Genomic DNA, 16,768 nt, shown 5'->3' with positions numbered 1-16,768 from the left:
CGGCAGCACAGATTCCCACTGGGAACTGCCCGGCTGCAGCAGCCCAGAGCTCAGCAGGGGCAAGTTTAAATCTTGGGCAGAATTTGCATCTGTTAGAAGTTTGGTGCTGCTGCAGCCATCGGTGTTCAAAGGAGTGTGGGTGTTTCTGTGTTATGCTTCAGTTCTTGCCGCAACAGCAGGGCAGACATTCCTTTGGTGATTGCAAACACCTTGACTGACAGTATCATTGATAACGCTGTCACTGGGCTGTGAGGCACATTAACCGTTTTTCACAAGGAGGGTGTGATTTCAGGAGAGGGTGTGATGTCAGGATGGATGGCGGTGCCTTCAGAGCTGTTAACTTGCTCATACCAGTATTCCAGCAGCTCCGCCCTGCCTTGTCTCTCTTTAAAATCTGTAGCTAATTAACCCGAAACCCAAACCACATTCTTTCTATTTGGATGAATCATTCTGAGGCCATAGGCAATGACCAGCTTTATGCTAAACCTTCCTCTTTCATGTGGGTGAGACACGGCTGATGGTTCCCATACGTGCATCTGAGATTCATCGGCAAGCCAGATGCTTGAGGACAAACATGCACAGAGGATATTGGCTCCGTAGTGTGCTCTGACAGTGGGAATGTGCTGTTTTCTGCCTTTCCCTTTCCTCACCGCTGTGACTCAAATCCGGTTTAATTTCTCATCCCAGCGATGAGGCCAGCCCGAGGCTCAACAGACAAGGGATGGGGGGCCTGTCCTTGTGTGGTGCCTACATTGTTTGCTGCTTCTGGGCCCATGGGATCTGGCAGAGGATAAAAGCCAAACCCTCTTGGAGCTGGCAGTGCTGGAGCGTGCGACGCACGGTCGCTGGCTCTGGGACAGTGTCGCATGCACAGGAGGCTCAAACAGGGCAGGGATCGCTTTGTTACGGGGCTCCGTGTACAGAGGAGCGTGAAAAATCCTCGTTGAGCAGCACAACGTGGATGTGCCTCTCCGTGTCGGAGCAGCAGCTGGTGCCTTTTCACTGTACGGGGCAGAGTGTATTGCTAGACCTGAAGCTATCCCCAATGGCTGCATGTGATATGCGGATCTTTCAGGGAATTTGAGACAGATAGTTGTGTAATGTCCTTTTTCCCTTCTATAACGTTTGAAGTCACGGACAAAATCACACGGTGTGTAGGTGGTGCTTTGTTTTTCCTGAGCTGCCATGAATTGTCGTTGTAACAGCAGCGCGTAGTCCCATTCCTTGCTAGCTGCATGGTGGGTGTACTGCAGAACATTTGAATGATCCGTATCCAATGTTAGCCAGTAAAGGGAATTTCTCAGTTACTGCTGTGCTGGTTTTTTGCTTAACAGCACCGACCATCCACAGTGGAGAAGGGAGAAAGGCTGTGTGCTGCCTTGGCACTCTAGCAGCAGGGGCTGCTGAGCAGAATGCACCTACAAACGCAAGAAGCGGTATAGTTCACTTAAAATCAACGCTGGCTTTATATCTTGCAGCCAGGAGGGAGGTGGGTCAGTCTGGTGCTGTATTTCTCCGGCTATGGTGGCTTGTAGGCTTTGTGTGAGAAGAGGAACATCCCATGGGAGAGTGACGTCAAAGCTTAGATTGTTTTGGCTTTGAGCCTAGTGATGCCCATATGTGTTGCCTCCTCCAGATGTGAGCGTGGGCTAGGGTCTAGCTCCTGCAGCTGGAGGGGTGCAGCCACGAAGCGGGGTTCTGGGCTAGGAGGAGAGGCCTAGGTTTGACCTATGTCAAGATTCTAAATTAATTCCATTAATTCAGAAGGATTTCTGTCCCAGTAACCAAATTAACCCCTAAACCAAATTCACCTGCAGCCCAGTTGGCCTAAATCTTCTGGCCCTAGCACTGAAGCAGTGAGTGGATCAATGCATGGAAATGTTAAACTGGGAAAACAGGTCTGCTGGGACGAAGTCAAGCATGCAAGAGTAAAAGGTGTCTAGTTTTCCCGAGGGGTGCTCCCTGCCGGGAGCTGGTTCCTGCCGGGAGGAGGTGGAGGGACAGCATGGGGCTTTCTGCCAGATGATGGAGGATGAAGGCAATGAAATGCAGCTCTGGCTGTCTTTGTTGCCAGCAGTGGGAAGCCACTGCGGACCAGCCAAGCCCAGGTGTGCTTGAAGTGCTGGTTTTCCCTCAGAGGTAGTTAGCTGTAAGTATAGTTTGAAATGAGCAAACAACTCACAGACGCTTGCAAAGGTTTCAGCAGCAGGGCCACTCGCTCCCCTAGCTGAAAATGCTGCAAGCATGGCTCAGATAACATTCCAGCGCCAGGAGCAGGAGGCAGACAGACCCATGTTGCTAGAAGCAACTTTGTCCCTGGTGCAAAAGGCGGATGTGGCTGGGAGCCAAACTTTATTGCTTGGCAGCATAAATAAAACAGCTGCTGCTCAAATGGCCATGAATGAAACCTCTGCTCCTCTGACTTGCTGAGCAAAGTCGGACTTTGTCCGACCCTCAGGAATAGCTGTAGATATAATAAAGGTGAAGCAGCTCCCGGCTTGCTAGCAGGGATGGAGATGCTTCTTGCTGGCTTCTAGTCCCAGCCGTGTCCCGTGCTGTGACTTTCCCCCGGGCTGCAAGCCTGCTTGCACTTGCATGTGCGAGGCATGGCCAAGCTGGGAGCTTCCCCACGCTCCAGCTGTCGGATGGTTGGGCTCGATGATCTTAAAGGTCTTTTCCAACCTAAATGATTCCATGCTGCTGCCTGTAGTGCTCCAGGCTGGGTTTGCAGGGCAAGCTGTGGGCTCGTCTCCCTGCAGCCTGGTGCACAAGCCTCCCGTTAGGCTCGGCAAGCGATGGGAGAGGCGGCACAGCAAGGGGATATGAAAAAACGGCCCAGCCTGGGGGCTGAAAATGGCAGAGGCGTCAGAAAACAGGATGGAAATGAAGTCAGTTTATCTGCTTCAGCCACCAGCAGCAGGGCAGCTTTCTTCCTTCCAGTCTTGCCAGTTCTTGCCTATACTAGCAGCAAGGAAGGGTTGTGACATTGATTTATTTAACTCTGAAATTGAATAATGGATCACACCCAAACCATGCTTCTGTGGCGAGACAGTTGGTTGCACCTTTGGTGCTTGTTTCCTCTGACCATGCTGATTCCTGTCTCATACCTCCCACCCTTAACAGAGCTTTTCCTTCCCGACCGCTGCCCCCACCATCACCCGCAGCAGGGCCCGGAGCACCCAGCCCTCGGGGAGAGAAGTGGCAGCGCTTTCCTCCATTCTTTTTGGCAGTGAGGAAACCCAGCTCCACAGAGGGTGACCAGGTAAGGGCAGAGAATAGCTTAATCTTTGGAGTTTTAAACAGATTTGTGTCTCCTTCAAAGCTAGAAGGGAGTATGAGACCTGAGCTTTCCTAAGGCCCATGTTACAAAAGGATAGGAAGATCTGAGCCCTTGATGGCTGATGAAGATTTGGACTCAAGCAGGGAATGCTCTTCGCTATTTTGCTAAACATTATCTCAACCATGGGCTGGGAAAACTTGCAGCTTAAGCATACAGAGCAGGCAAGGGACACAATGGATTTTATTCAGATTTATTGAAGCAGCTCCAGGCTGAGTAATAAACACACACAACTGCTGTATAAAAAAAAAAAAAAAAAAAAAGGTAGTACAGAACCAGCCCATGGGCAAAGTACTGTCACATGTTAAGACATTTCAGGCAACTGCCTCTGGTGCTGCCTGCATTCCAAGTCACAGCAGCACAGTCCAGAGCCTGCTGCCAGTTACTTAGAAGCTTCCTTTGTCCTTTCTAGTAAATATCACTTAAAACAAAATATTCAAAGAAAGAAGTAAAAAATATTCCTCTGGTTCCTGCTCTGAGACCACACGAGTTAGGAGAAAACTTGGAAACCTTTTGCCGTCTCAAGGGACAGCACAAGCTGCCAGTCCGAGGAGGTCCCTCCGTGCTTGTCCCCTGCCTGGTCTGAACGAAGGGGATTTACAGAAGCAGTTCAAAGCCAAAGCTGTGTTGCCGTGAGCCCTGCTGATGCTAATGAGATCCACGCAAGGGCTGGCATCCAGTTCACAGACTTGCTAGGTAGGAGGAGGCGTTCCTACTGCCCGTGTCTTCTGTCTGGATCCTCAGTGAAGTGAGACACTGGCAAAATCAGGTGTGAGGCCTGTAGTGCAGAAGAAAGTATTGTCAAACCAGTGTGCAGCAAACCCGAGAACACTCCCCAAGCCTCAAAAACCTCAAACGCTGTTATCATGGAGTGACTGCTGCGTATTTCCCTCTACGTCCAGGAATTTTCTATAGGTATCGCAGGATATTTTATTACATTAAACAAGTTCATTTGGGTAGTACATCTCTTGCAAGGGGAAAAGAAAAAGCCTGCAGGGATCTGTGATTCACTGGCATCTTTTCTGCCCAGAGCCTTTAGAAAGGTTTAATTCCAGTTGCAAATTTTTGAAAAGTTAATCACTGTGTAGCAGGAAAGAAATGGCTTGAAAGGGACACCAGAGAATAATTAGAAGCAGAGAAACCTTGTGTTTATATGTAGACGGGGCTTGTCTTACAAATGCAATTACCAACCATTCTGGGACTAAATCCCAGCTATAATCTTGTTCTGGCACCAGCTCACAGCCCTCACATCCCACAAGACATTTGGGTGCCACTAGCAGATTAACCGTGGCACCAGGAGGAGGAGGCTGTGCTAAAAGCAGCAGCCAGTCCCCCATGGCACCGCAGGGTCTATCCCAGCTCCTGCAGACAGACTGCCTGTTAATATAACGCTCAACTCCACGAGCTTTCTGTACCCGGGATGACACCCAATCCTCCTCGCAGAGAGCATTCCCCAAAATCTTTGCATAGGCCAAGACTCAGTGGAAGGGCTAGGATGCCAGGTTAAGTGTCTCGTTATTTATACTAATCTTCTCCCTGCAGCATTTCAGCACCTAAAGAGACGTTCTCTCTCCTGCAGGGTTTTAGATCCCAAACTACCAGCCTGGAAGCACGTTTCTGGAGCTGACGCTCACACAAGGCTGTTCTCTAGGACAACTCCAGTCCCGATCCATGTGCATCCGCCCCTCGGGGTTTAACCCCTGTGCAGCACAAAGTTATATAGAGGAGTTCTGGGTTGATCCGCAACTGTTTACCTTCCAGGTTCTTCGCCACACCGTAACTCAGGCAGACAGGTACTTCCAGGTGCTGACGAAGGCGGTGGGGATGAGGGAATAAGGCACTGTCGTGACGCTGCTCCAGGTGTCAGATGATGGATCGTAACAGTCCAGCGTTTTGCAGCGCTGAGCCCCGCAGTAGCCCCCCACCACGTACAGTCTGTTACCCGACGTAACAGCACGGCAGCTGATGCGCTTAGCGGTGACGTCCCCAAATTTGGACCACTGGTAGGTGTCACTGTGGAAGCGGTAAGCGGAGCTGGCGGAGAACTCCGTGTCCCCTCCGATGACAATGATGTGGCTGCCCACCACGGCGGCGGCCGTGTACCGCCAGGGTTGGGGGCAGCTGGCAGGCACCGTCCAGCGGTTCTGGCAGGGATCGAAGCACTGCACCTTGGGCAGTTTCTCCTGGTTGGCGCTGGTGCCACCGAAAACAAACAGCTTCATCTTGGCTCCCACCACGGCGGCGTTGCTTACGCCTTCTCGGAGAGGGGCCACCAAGGACCATTTGTCCAGCTGCGGGTCGTAGTGTTCGACTTGCTTGAGAGAGACGGAGGGAGAGGCCGGGAAGGCGCCGCTCACTGCCGTGTGACCCCCCACCACGTACAGACAGTGGTCCAGCTCAGCGGAGCCGTGGCCAAACCGCGCCACCAGCATGGGAGCAGCTTTCGCCCACTCATCGTGGAGGGTGTCGTAAACCCAGACGTCTTTGGAAGCGCCGTTCTCGGAGCCTTTGCCGCCGGTGATGTACACTTTGCACCCGATGGCGCAGGCACTGCACTCTTTACGAGGGCTTGGGATGTCGGCACGAGGAATGATCTCGCGGGTTTTATGATCCAGCATATAAATCTTGTCGCACATGAAGGTCTGGCCGCCGAGCAGCAGCAGGGCCTGGCTGACCTTGCGGGGTCGGGCACAGCACCCTGTCACCAGGCCGTCGTTTTGCAGGATCTTCATTTTGCATCGTACGGCGTCGGCCACGATCTCCTCCCCCAGCTTGTGGCTGGTCACCAGCTTCTCGCAGGCCACTTGCTTCCGCAGGTAGGACTCGGGCAGAAGGGCCAGGCGGACGGAGCGCAGCAACTCTGGCAGAACTTCATGGCGTCGGGGCAAATCGTACCGGATCCAACCTATAACAGCTTCGTAGACCAGCGTCTCATCCTCTACTTCCAGCTCTTCGCTCTCCACCAGCTCCAGCAGCTTGTCTTTGGGCAGGCGGAGGAAGTCTTCGGTCTTGCAGAGCGAGGTGAAGTTGGCCAACGCCATCCTCCAGGACAGCTCCAGCAGCCGCTCGCAGCAGTGGGCATCGGACAGCAGCAGCATGTTCAAGCAATTCCCGGGGTAAAGATTCTTCTCCAGAAAGTCGGCCGAAGCATCCCGAATATCCTGAAACTGCAACATGTCCCCAGCCTCCAGCAAGGACTCCGCGTTCTCCTCGTTAATCAGCACCCGGGCCGAGTAGGCGTAATCCAGCAGCAGCTCCAGCACCTCGGGGTGGAGGGAATCGTGGAAGTTGACTTCGGCGTCTCTGCTCTCCTTCAGGCCCCCGCTGAACATAGCGTCGAAGTAACGGCTGCAGGAGGCCAGGACGGCCCGGTGGCAGTGGAAGGCCTGGTTCCCCGCTCGCAGCACCACGTCGGTGAAGAGGTGCCGCTTGCGGAGCAGGTTGAGGTGGGTGAGGAGGCTGTCGGCGTGGCCCGGTTTGTGGAAAAGGTGGATGTTCATGGAGCCGGAGCTCGAGCGGGATTTCCGGTTCTCGTGGCTGCTGACGGACATGGTGGTGAGGCTGCTCTGCAAGGAAAAAACCGGAGAGTCAGCAGGGAAAGGCCGGGAGCGCGGTCACCGGGAACCGGGACCGGCGGGGGTGCAGCTGGGGTCGCGGCGGAGGGCTGCAGCGGGACGGCGACCGCAGAGAGAAGCCAGCGACGGGTGTACGGTCCCCGACCGGTAAGGGGGACCTCGGAGGGGGCGTCCCGCAGCGGCGGTACTCGCCTAGCGCAGACCGAAGCGGAGCACGGGGCGATCCGGTACCGAACGCCGGTGCAGGGTACGGCTCCGCCGGGCCGCTGCGTAGTACGGAGTGGGCGATATGCGCTCCCCGGTGCTACCGGTGCCCACCCTTCCCCGCCATCCCGCACCTCTCTCCGGTCCCGCCGCACTCACCCACCGCTCCCCGCCGCCGCCGCCGCGTGGCCGCCCCACCGTCAGCCCCGCCCCCTTCCCCCCAACCGGCGCGGCGCAACAACCAATCAGCGGCTTCAACGCCCTCCCCTCGCTCTTTTGTGAATGGAAACCGAGGCCGGGGCGTGCGCATGCGCCGCGCTTTAACCCCTTCCCGCCCGCCGGCAGCGTGTCCGTATTCCCACCCCCCCAGCTCCATTTCTGCGCCTCGCAGCGCTGCTCCCCCCCCAGCAAGAGCAGCTCTCACCGCTCCCTGCCGCAGCAAGGCTTAGGCAGGAGTTAGCAGCCGAAAAGGGGGACGGTAGGGCAGCCGTGACGCCCATAAAGGCCGGCTGCAGCTTTGATCATGGAGTTGTGTGTGTGTGTTCTCCCCCCGCGGCCACAAAGGGGCCATAAAATCAGGAGCCAGGGCTCTGGGCTGGAATCAGCAGCTCATCTGCTAACGGGCTGCTGACAAAGGGAGGTCACGGCCGGAACAAACCATCCCTGCTCAGCAAATGTTTTCTTGCACGGGGCAATGCAGGAGCTGAGTTGGGCTGATGGCCGCAGCAGAAAAAAAAGGAAAAAAAGACACACAAAAAAAAAAAAATAAAAAAAAGCAGGTTTTGGGAGGATGGGGTCTGCCCAGCAAGGGTTTGTGCTAAAAAAGAGAGCGTGCTGCCCAGGACAGGCAGCAGCAGCCACCATAGGTGCTTAAATATTATGTGTCAGTGGGGACCAAAAGCACTCCACAGAAAAATATGGATTTCAGAATTTCCGAATTACCAGGTTTTGCACATTTCAGTTTGTCCTGCGCTTCACTGGGTGTGATTTAAAATCACCCAACAAGGAAGCAGATGAAGCAAACACACTTAGGCCAGTTTACAGCGTCCTTTCTCTACGTTAAAATAAAAAGCATGGTTTAGAGTTTTGGCATTGGAGGTGTGCGTATTTGGGCTTTTCTTAAATCGCTATAGCTACACCTTGTCCCACGCTAAGCAGGAGAGCGTGTTCTGAAGGAATGGTTTCACGGGGTTAAGAATACAAAGAGATGGAATCCAATTTCTTATTAAAAAAACACTAAATTGCAGCAGGAGCCACCGCAGCGGGTGACAGGACTGGGCAGTAGCTACAGCTGTCCCCAAGCAGCAGGACCCGGGTATTCCGCCTCTTCAGGCACAAGACCTGCGGCATGACTAGAGGAAAAACGAGAGTCTCTTCCAGATAACGCCTGCCCACACTCCGAGTTGTACCAAAACCTGTAAATCTGACACCAAATTCTGAGCAGAGTTGGGAAGGCGTCCTCTGGGGCACTTCGCGGGGTGAAGGTCCAGAAAAACAGCAAGGACAGGGCAAAGGATAAAGCGTATCAAGACCTCGCTCTGCTCTTTGAGCAGAGGCAGGAGATAGTTTCCTGCGTCCGTGCCAAAAACAACAACAATAACAACAAAAAAAGAGGTCAAATCTCCTGGAAACACGGTGTGCGCCGTACTGCGTTGCCGGGAGCACGAGCACTGCGCAGACTAAGCAGAACTGTTTTCAAAAGATGCATTTTTGTGACAGTTAGTCAGGTGCTCTGAATTATTTCAGGAGAAGGAAGGCTGGTAACAGATGGGGAGCTGCAGCTAACGCAGCACAAACGTTTTCTGTCACCCAGGCACTGTTTGGAGCTTTCTAGAACCAGACAAAGAACATTTGCCCCGTTATCAGAAGGACTGATCACTCAAGGCCACCTTTGAAGCGTTCGTCTCATTTATTACTGGCACCACCTAGAAATATAACTGTAAAACTCATCTTGGCATTGGTTCGACTGGTCCTTTGAAAGGTGATTAATAAATGTGCTGTTTTTTTTTTTAAAAAAAAAAACAAGTCCGTTGGCTGCTGCCAGAGCCTGGTGGAAGAGCTCCACCCGGTGGCATTCCGTAAAGGCACAGCTGGAGGCTCAGTGCTGCTTCTCCTTTACACGGCAAGTCTCAGCTTCCAGTATTTCTCCTTAAATGAGCAACACAGACTAGAAAAAGCTTCGCAAGGCCCTGCTTACAGTTGCTACTTCTTTCCCCTCTCACCTCTAAAGAAACACAACCGTCACAAACCAAATAACCGCTTGCTCCTGTTTGCGCTTGGGGGATCTGCTCTGGGCTCAAACACCAACATCTCTCTGACGGAGAAACTTCCACGATACGGGTCACTTCCCTGGTTCAGAGGAGGCACCAAGCGCTGAGCCCGGAGCTCAAACTCACTGGATCTGTCCCTTAGAAGTTTTGTGTGACAGAACTGTGGCCGCTTCTCCGCTTAACACTGACTTTGTGCTCTTTTAAGTGACAGCAAAGACTGGAGGGTTGCATTTATCTTTTGGGACGGAGGAAGGAAGGATAGAAGTGACTTTTTTCCCCCTCTATTTTACCAGTCCTAGGAGATTTCTTGATTTTCGGAGGATTCGCCTGAAAGATTTCTCTGATGAAGAGTAATAAAAAGTGTTAACCGTAAACAATCCTCGCTGTAATAGACATCTTGACCATAATCCCAATTACAGGATGCGTGAAATTACAGTTGTCGACACCCAAGCAAGTTAAAATACACCCTGCCTCACTAAAGGCATTTTTACCATGTAGAAATTGGGCTCCTGAAGCTTAATTATGGTTTATACAGCTTCAGAATTTCCTCCTCTAGATGCTTGGTAGATACCAATCAGGGAAGATATCGTCCCCAGGAGACCTACTAACCATGGAGGAAAGCGTCCAGCCCAAAGAAATCCCGGAGGCAGCCAGTGGATTGCGTTGCAGAGATCTGCCACGTCGGTGAGGATGCTCAAAACTTCAGCCTTCACTTGGGCTTTCATTTCCTTTTGACTCAGAGGCGAAGATGTGCTATTGGAAGCAAAAGTAATATTAGTGATAGCCCATCATGTAATAATAATTAGCGATAGCTCACAAATGAGAATAGATGTATTTGGGTTAAATTAGCTGTATAGCCAAGGAGGGAAATCATACCACTTGTGCTGCCTCAGCTTTCTTCTTAACTGGAACAAGATTCTCAGGGATCTGAAAACAAGACAAGAGTTATTTCTCCTACAGCATCAAAGGGGAATGATTTTTTTTCCTCTAGCATTAAACGCGTCTGTGAGGAAGAGCACCCTTCTGCAGCTGAGAGGGTCCTTCATTTTAGCCTGATTACAGGGAACAAGGCTCATCCCCTGTCCATCTCCTTCCCGCCGCAGACCGCGGCACCTCAGCCAGCCTTACCGCAGGACACCCAGGAGCAGGGAGAAGGCCCAGAGCGCCGTGCTCACAGTCCACCACTTCTGAGAGCCGACACGGATGATGCCAGCGTCGGCCGCCCACGCGACGTGCTCACAGGGGTAGTAGAGCTGGTTGGCCAGGTTGCAGAGCACCGAGAGCCCCCGCACCAGGCCGTCCTCGTCCTGCGGGGAGCATGGCGGGGACACACCTTGACGCCTGCGGCACGGCCGGGAAGGCTACCGGTGCACCCCGTGCCCCCACGCTCACCTTGGGGCCCAGCCCGTAACCGCAGCTGTAGCTGAGCATGGCGAAATCGTCGAAGAGGCGCAGGGCCGTGCGGCAGGCGCTCAGCTGGGCCGACACGACCAAGAGACTCCCGGGCAGCCTGGATGGCGAGGCCTGCGGCCCGGCCAGCGCTCCGCCCGCCAGCTGACAGCCATAACAGAGAGCCCGGACCTGCGGAGGCACAGCCCGGTGAAGGCCCCGCCGTTACCGGCAGGACAGGGCCCCGCCGGGCCGCTCTCCGTCACTCACCACCCGGTCACGGCCGCGGTAGGTCTCTAACACGGCGACTAGGCCGTTGAGCGCGGCCGCCGCCATAGCAACGCTTCCGGGATGTGACGTCACACACACGGTCGGAGCCGGCGCGGGGTTCGCCGGGAAGGTGGCGGAACCGTCGCCATGGCGACGGGGCCTAGTGGTTACCGAAGCCCGGCGGCGGCCTCCAGCCTCTTCGGCCATGGCGGCCAGCGCCGTGCCGGTGATCCCGGAGCCCCTCACGGGCCTTCCCTTCCTGAAGGCATCCCACCTTCAGCTGGGGGATGAGCGTCGGGCGCCGGGAAGCGCCCGTCGGCCATTTTCTCACAGCCAGTTCCCCCCTTTCTGGGGGGTTTACAGGCCGGCCCCGGCCGCGCCGCCCCGCAGCGGGTGGGTGCTGAGCCCGACGGGGCGTGACGGTGGGGAAACCTGCTCGGAAACTCGCCGGGCGTTTCCAGAGAAGCCCCTGCAGCCGGTGGCCCCGGTTGTTCCCCCGGAATCGTGTGTCCGCATGCACGCAGACCCCCGTATCCACGTCCTCTCTTCAGCGACGAGGGAGAGCTTCCCCTGTCCCCACACCCCCCTTCAGAGACCCCCCCTGCCCACAGCCAAGAAATGGAAGGATAACATTCCTTGTGGAGACAGGGAGAAAATAAGGCTCCCTCCATCCGTCTATACTTTCTCATACCCGGCACATGAGATCCAGCCCGCTGCCAGGCCACGGCACTTGCACAGGGGTGAGCTGTTTTACAGACCGGTCTGTCCCCAACAGACCTTCCCTGCGGTCCTCGGTGCTGCGCAGGCTTCCTGGGCACCTGGCGGGGTCGGTAGCTTGGCTCAGAGTCATGCTGACTATTTGGATATTTTGCTTTCTCTTTTTATAGCTGAGTAAATCAATCTGATGCTCATAAGACAGGTTAATAGCACTAAGTAGAGCCACTCGCCAGCCAAGCTTTTGCTGCGCAGCCTTTCCGGCTGTCTTCCACACTTGCTGCATCCTCAGATGCTGCAGTTTTCATGCCAGAGCTGCATTGGTTCTGATGGACTGCATCCACGTTCCACAGTGTTGCGGCTCACCTTACTGCAAGCTGGTGTCAATTGCTTTACCATTTCATTATACGAAATAGATTCAGTAGTACCAAAATGCTAAAAGAGCAGCTGCCTCGAGATTGCAGCTCCAATATCATTAATATTTCCTCACAAGGGTAAATAGAGCATTTTTAGAAATAACGCCCTTCATTTCTCCTGGCTGTTTGGCAGGATGTGTTCCCACTATTAAAGGGGATGGACAGTCCTATTACCATACTTCTTACCAAGCACAGTTTAAGGGTGAATGGAGTCCACCTGCAAAGCCAAGTGAAAAGGTAACAGCATGATTTTAGGGAGGACCAAGACACAGTTAAAGGGCAGCACATCCCCATGTTGAATTCTGTCCTGAAAGGGGTGGGATCTGTGCAACTGAAAACCAGATGGACGGAAAGACAGAGAGGGGAAACAAAGGGATTATGCTTTAAGTGGCTGTTCTGTAGCTCTCTTGGCTTCCCTTCAGCGCATGTCTCCTATTAAATTTGGGGATCCCAGAAGCAGTGGATCTGTGAGCGAGCAGAAGCATGCCTACAGTGCCCCAAAGAAGAAGACACACAGGTATCAGCAGGAGAACCTGGTGGGCATCCCCAGGAACTGCTCTTTCTGATGAACGTTGCTAGTTAAGCAGCTCATACCTGATATCTTGCAGAGTCTATGACAAGGAACATGCTGCCTCCCAGCTCCACCGCACAAACCTGCAGCTGGGGGATGGTTGCACCAGATTCTCCACCTTGACGTCAGAGCTCTTCCCAGTGCACAGTCTAGGTAGGGTAAGTCTGTGACACAGAGGCAATGTGCGCAGACGACTACTGAGGTTTATAATGAGCTGAACCGTAGGTTTTGTCACTTGGTTTTAGTGAGAGAATTATAGATAAAGATATAATGCATTCACATAATATGTATATAATTTTGTATTTTTAATATTTTATAGTTTTTACGTACTCAGCATCAGTGTCGTCACTGTGAGGCTCTGTTTCATCCTCAGTCCACTTCCCTGGCAGGTTGAAGAGCTGTATTCATTCCTGTGCTCTATTGCATGAGGAAAAGCTGCTGTAGCTGTAAACTGTTCAGAGACCGGTGTATTCTGACATCCTTCACTCTCGCTTTTGCCAGAGCCTGTAACTACTGCCCGTCCAAACAAATACGCTTCATCCATCCCCAGAGGTGATGAAGACCCTGAGAGAAATCGAGCGTTGGCAAGAACTACTACCACAAAGCTCTCCTACCCAGAGGTCTGTTCCCAGCTTTGCTGTGTGGGTGTTTCTCTGGTGGAGACCTTCTGTTCTTTTACATACACTAGTCTGGTACCTAAAGCCAATGCTGTTGTCCCTTCTCCCCTCCCCACTCTGGGCTGTGCAGGGTGTAATGTGCAATAGGGTGCCTTTCTCAGCTACAGCCTGTTTCTGTTAAAGCAGCTCTTGTGTTCTGCAGACTGACAGGTGGAACTTCACACCGAAGCCCGACTTGCTACTTCAGAAATATCGAAGCAACGTCTGCTTGGGAGATGAGCGTTCAGACTCCCATTTCTTCAGCACAACACAGCAGTCAGACTATCAGCCACCCCACCAGAGCCAGAGGGTGATGGCAGACAGCAAGAGACACCGCGAGAGCCATATCCCCTTCAACTACCACAGTAAGGTCACATTGCTCAGACTGTCGTGGTGACAGATGAAGACTGCTGAGGTTCTCCTAGCTCTGTGCAAGGGACAGCGATGCCTGGTGCTCTGGAAAAGGAGGCAGCCCAGACATCTTGGGCTGGAGATGGCAGGAAGGCACTGGTGCAGCATCATGTCTTTAGTAAAATGAGACTGTTATCCTAAAGCCAGGCAGGACAGCCATGCTCAGCCCCATGCCTGCTGCTGCTGGTTCTCACAGCGGCTCCTAATCTCAGGCACTTTCACCTCCCCAAATGACATCTCACTTACCAGCCACTTTGATGCCCGTGCCAGCCATAGGCATTCACTGCCATCCTACAGCAACATTTAGCATGTTCAGATGACATGAATGATTTCTGGGATATGAAGCAGCAGCTTGATCTTTCTCCCTTGCTACATTTGTTTTTAGAAGTTGTTTTGCATTTGTATTTGGGAGGAAGGAGAGGATTTCGATCAAAAGCTCTGCTTATGCAACCTCAGGAAGGGATGTGGTTAGAGCTGGTCATGGAAGGCATTAAGAAAATCCTCCTCTGACGTTACCTCCTGTTTCTGATGGCCAGTACTCTGCAGCTAAGAGAGAGGTCCCTTTATGCCGTGTATCTGTTTTTAAGCCATTTGTTTTACTAAATGTGGAACAGATCACAGTTGAATTGATTTTTTCCTTGGCCCCAAACTTCTGGAGCAGCTCCATAACTACCATATGGAGTGATATTCCTGTAACTGCCATGTGAATTTCTTCATTTACCTCCTCACCCTGAGAATTGGTTTCTGTCTGGGCAAAGGTTTTCAGCAAAGTGCTGATGGCAAAGCCTGTCTTTTCCTCTCATTAATGGAAATGCATGCAGATCTGTGACTGCAAGTCAAACTGCAAAGCTTTTCTGACATTGCTTCCTAATTTACTGGGTTGAATTTACTTTTTCTTTCAATTCCATCTGTCAGCAGGTGAAAGTTCTGTCACAACCATGCAGGCCATGCTGGTCCCACACAGACAGCAGAAACAACGACTCTCCGAAGACATGCTACAGCAGGTACAGCCTTAATAGGCTTGGATTTACCATGGGGGAGCTTGGGGAAGTGGGATTATACCAAGCAAAGCTATAGCCTCCCCATTAACATCATCAGTTTTGGTGTATGCTGTTGACCTACTTGAGATGGGACAGCCATGGATCAAATCTTGTCTACCTCCAGTCTCAAGTAAATGCTCTGTGGGGAGCAGAGTCGTAGCTGAGAAAAATCTTTGAAGGGAAAGACAGGCAACCAAATCCCTAAGTGAAGAAACGTTGGAGGGAGGTGGAAGGTGATTCTGGTCCCCCACAGAGGGTCAGAGGAGGAAAATTGGCATGGCTAGAGGCGTCCAGCCAGGGTAAACGTCTCTTTGCACCACCAGCAGAGAAGGCTGTGCATCTGCCAGAGAGAGAGGATGCAGGCAGGCACAGACTGCAGCTGCCCGGGGAGGTGACCCCCCAGGTAGCAACAGGGGGCTCAGATGTAAGGGGCTGCCAGGTTCCATGTTACCACCTGCCTCTTCCCCAGCCCCGTCCCTGTGTGCTGAAAGCTTTTCTCTCTTCTCAGATCAAATACTCACACCTGGGGCTACCCTGGAGGGCAAAGGACCTCTTCAGGACTGAGCAGAAAGATGAGTTCACGCCCAAGTCCAGAGGCCCAGCAGAAATCCAAAAAGCAAGCTCCCAAGTGAGCTGCGTCCCCCTGGGGACCCTGAGAGAATACTGTCCCCGGAGGAAGGTGCTCTTCGCACCATGATGTTCTACCTTCTTCAGTGACCGCCCAGAACTTCCTGCACTGTGGACTGCCTACACGCCGCGTTACCTGTTAGCCATCCTGGTGCCCTGCTCTTGGCCTGTGTGTGTGTTTACAGGGAACATTTATTTCTCAAACTGAATGAGGACACAAGCTGGTGTTGTGACGGCAAGAATAAACACCGGGAGATTAGCCCAAAGGCATGGGTGACACATCTTTCTGGATTGCGAGACCCACGGAGTGCCTCTAGGCAGGCAGTGGGGCAGGAGGAAGCAGGTGGGGTAGAGGGAAGCTCAGAGAAAGGGCAAGAGATCAGAAGCAAAGTGAGAGGCACTGTCAGGGCTGTGTGTGGGCTGGAATATTCCCTCATTATCTGTTTGGATTTTGGTGTCAAGGCCTGAAACCAAAGGTCAGTGAACAGTAGGGCAGAGAGGTAGCTCTCTGCAGCTTATGATGAGTGGGCTGTTTTCCTAGAGGTGAGCCATGTATTTTTGTTGAGTTGATAACTCACGTGGGTTTCCTGAATGCTGAGTTTGCACTAACTCTGTTTGGGCTATAGATATTTTAGAGAGGAATTGGTGTGGGCCGGTCAGCCCCCTCCCTTGGGGGGACGAGTGAGCAGGGTTAGCTGCTGCCTTGTCACAGCTGCCACTTCACAAGCTCTTCTCAGCCTTTTGATGCGGATGGGCTTGATTCACATGTGCTGTGAGCCAGCACCAAAGCATTTGAGCAGGGGTTACTAAACCATTTCCAGGTCCTGCAGTTTGTGTGTGAGCAGTGGCTGCGTCCACGAGCCCCCTGTGCTTTCCTCTTGGGATTTGACCCTACATCCCTCAGGAAAGGGACAGTCTTTGCTCCACGCATACTTCAAAGAAGCCGCATACTCAAGTCTTGTGAAAGCACACAGGTACCTCACGTCAGTATCTTACGCCGGTACGTTGCAAACACCTCGATTTAAACACCTCAGCTGCATCATTTGGTGTAGTAACAGGGACTTGCATCTGCTAGCAGTCTGCCTCATCACTTTTATGTGACCCTGAAGTGGCATTGCCACCTGTGCTACTGCAGAAGCAGCCAGGGTTCACTGGGGATAAATGGTGAACATCACCCTTTTGGTGGAACCAGCTGGCTGGGGAGCTGTTGCTGGGAGGACCCTGTGGTTGCTCACTTTCTTTTTCATGTGGATTTTGATGCAACTTCAGATACAGAAAGTACAACTGG

At 52.8% G+C, this 16,768-nt stretch overlaps 3 protein-coding genes across 6 annotated transcripts; 1 reads left to right on the top strand and 2 right to left on the bottom strand.

Annotated features, from left to right (window-relative positions):
• Positions 1–3,514: 3,514 nt before the first annotated feature.
• On the bottom strand, positions 3,515–6,888 carry LOC115349409 (ectoderm-neural cortex protein 1-like). Its single transcript, XM_030033691.2, has 2 exons — positions 5,092–6,888; positions 3,515–4,115 (listed from the first exon to the last, which is right to left on the bottom strand). Exon 1 carries the CDS (start codon positions 6,886–6,888, stop codon positions 5,119–5,121), a length of 1,770 nt encoding a protein of 589 aa, XP_029889551.1. The 3' UTR covers positions 3,515–4,115; positions 5,092–5,118.
• Positions 6,783–11,267, bottom strand: PEX11G (peroxisomal biogenesis factor 11 gamma). 4 transcript variants are annotated; one of them, XM_030033695.2, is made up of 6 exons: positions 11,046–11,267; positions 10,779–10,967; positions 10,515–10,693; positions 10,263–10,313; positions 9,996–10,139; positions 6,783–6,903 (listed from the first exon to the last, which is right to left on the bottom strand). In XM_030033695.2, coding segments are annotated over exons 1-6 (771 nt in total). In that variant the 5' UTR covers positions 11,253–11,267; the 3' UTR covers positions 6,783–6,902. The 4 variants fall into 4 exon arrangements, with proteins under 4 accessions (XP_029889555.2, XP_029889556.2, XP_040983747.1 ...); XM_030033696.2 differs by lacking the exon at positions 6,783–6,903 and adding an exon at positions 8,084–8,170; XM_041127813.1 differs by lacking the exon at positions 6,783–6,903 and adding an exon at positions 9,007–9,726.
• On the top strand, positions 11,251–16,200 carry TEX45 (testis expressed 45). Its single transcript, XM_030033690.2, has 8 exons — positions 11,251–11,785; positions 12,309–12,412; positions 12,598–12,692; positions 12,784–12,899; positions 13,248–13,366; positions 13,566–13,767; positions 14,729–14,817; positions 15,362–16,200. Exons 1-8 carry the CDS (start codon positions 11,251–11,253, stop codon positions 15,548–15,550), a joined length of 1,449 nt encoding a protein of 482 aa, XP_029889550.1. The 3' UTR covers positions 15,551–16,200.
• The last annotated feature ends 568 nt before the right edge of the window (positions 16,201–16,768 follow it).

Source organism: Aquila chrysaetos, chromosome 12 (genome assembly GCF_900496995.4).
Source record: "Aquila chrysaetos chrysaetos chromosome 12, bAquChr1.4, whole genome shotgun sequence".
Lineage (NCBI taxonomy): Eukaryota > Metazoa > Chordata > Aves > Accipitriformes > Accipitridae > Aquila > Aquila chrysaetos.
The sequence above is the reverse complement of the archived record's forward strand: the minus strand, read 5'-3'. Positions and strand labels throughout refer to the sequence as shown.

What these genes read in the sequence shown, in the direction of transcription:
- LOC115349409 (XM_030033691.2), bottom strand. Translation starts at nt 6,888, where the DNA reads ATGTCCGTCAGCAGCCACGAGAACCGGAAATCCCGCTCGAGCTCCGGC.
- TEX45 (XM_030033690.2), top strand. Translation starts at nt 11,251, where the DNA reads ATGGCGGCCAGCGCCGTGCCGGTGATCCCGGAGCCCCTCACGGGCCTT. An exon ending in GCCACGGCACTTGCACAGGG is followed by an intron (nt 11,786 to 12,308) that starts GTGAGCTGTTTT and finishes GCTGTTTGGCAG; the next exon opens with GATGTGTTCCCACTATTAAA. An exon ending in CCGAAGACATGCTACAGCAG is followed by an intron (nt 14,818 to 15,361) that starts GTACAGCCTTAA and finishes CTCTCTTCTCAG; the next exon opens with ATCAAATACTCACACCTGGG.
- PEX11G (XM_030033697.2), bottom strand. Translation starts at nt 11,252, where the DNA reads ATGGCCGAAGAGGCTGGAGGCCGCCGCCGGGCTTCGGTAACCACTAGG. An exon ending in ACCGCGGCCGTGACCGGGTG is followed by an intron (nt 10,968 to 11,045) that starts GTGAGTGACGGA and finishes GTGCCTCCGCAG; the next exon opens with GTCCGGGCTCTCTGTTATGG. An exon ending in CTGCTCCTGGGTGTCCTGCG is followed by an intron (nt 10,314 to 10,514) that starts GTAAGGCTGGCT and finishes TCTTGTTTTCAG; the next exon opens with ATCCCTGAGAATCTTGTTCC.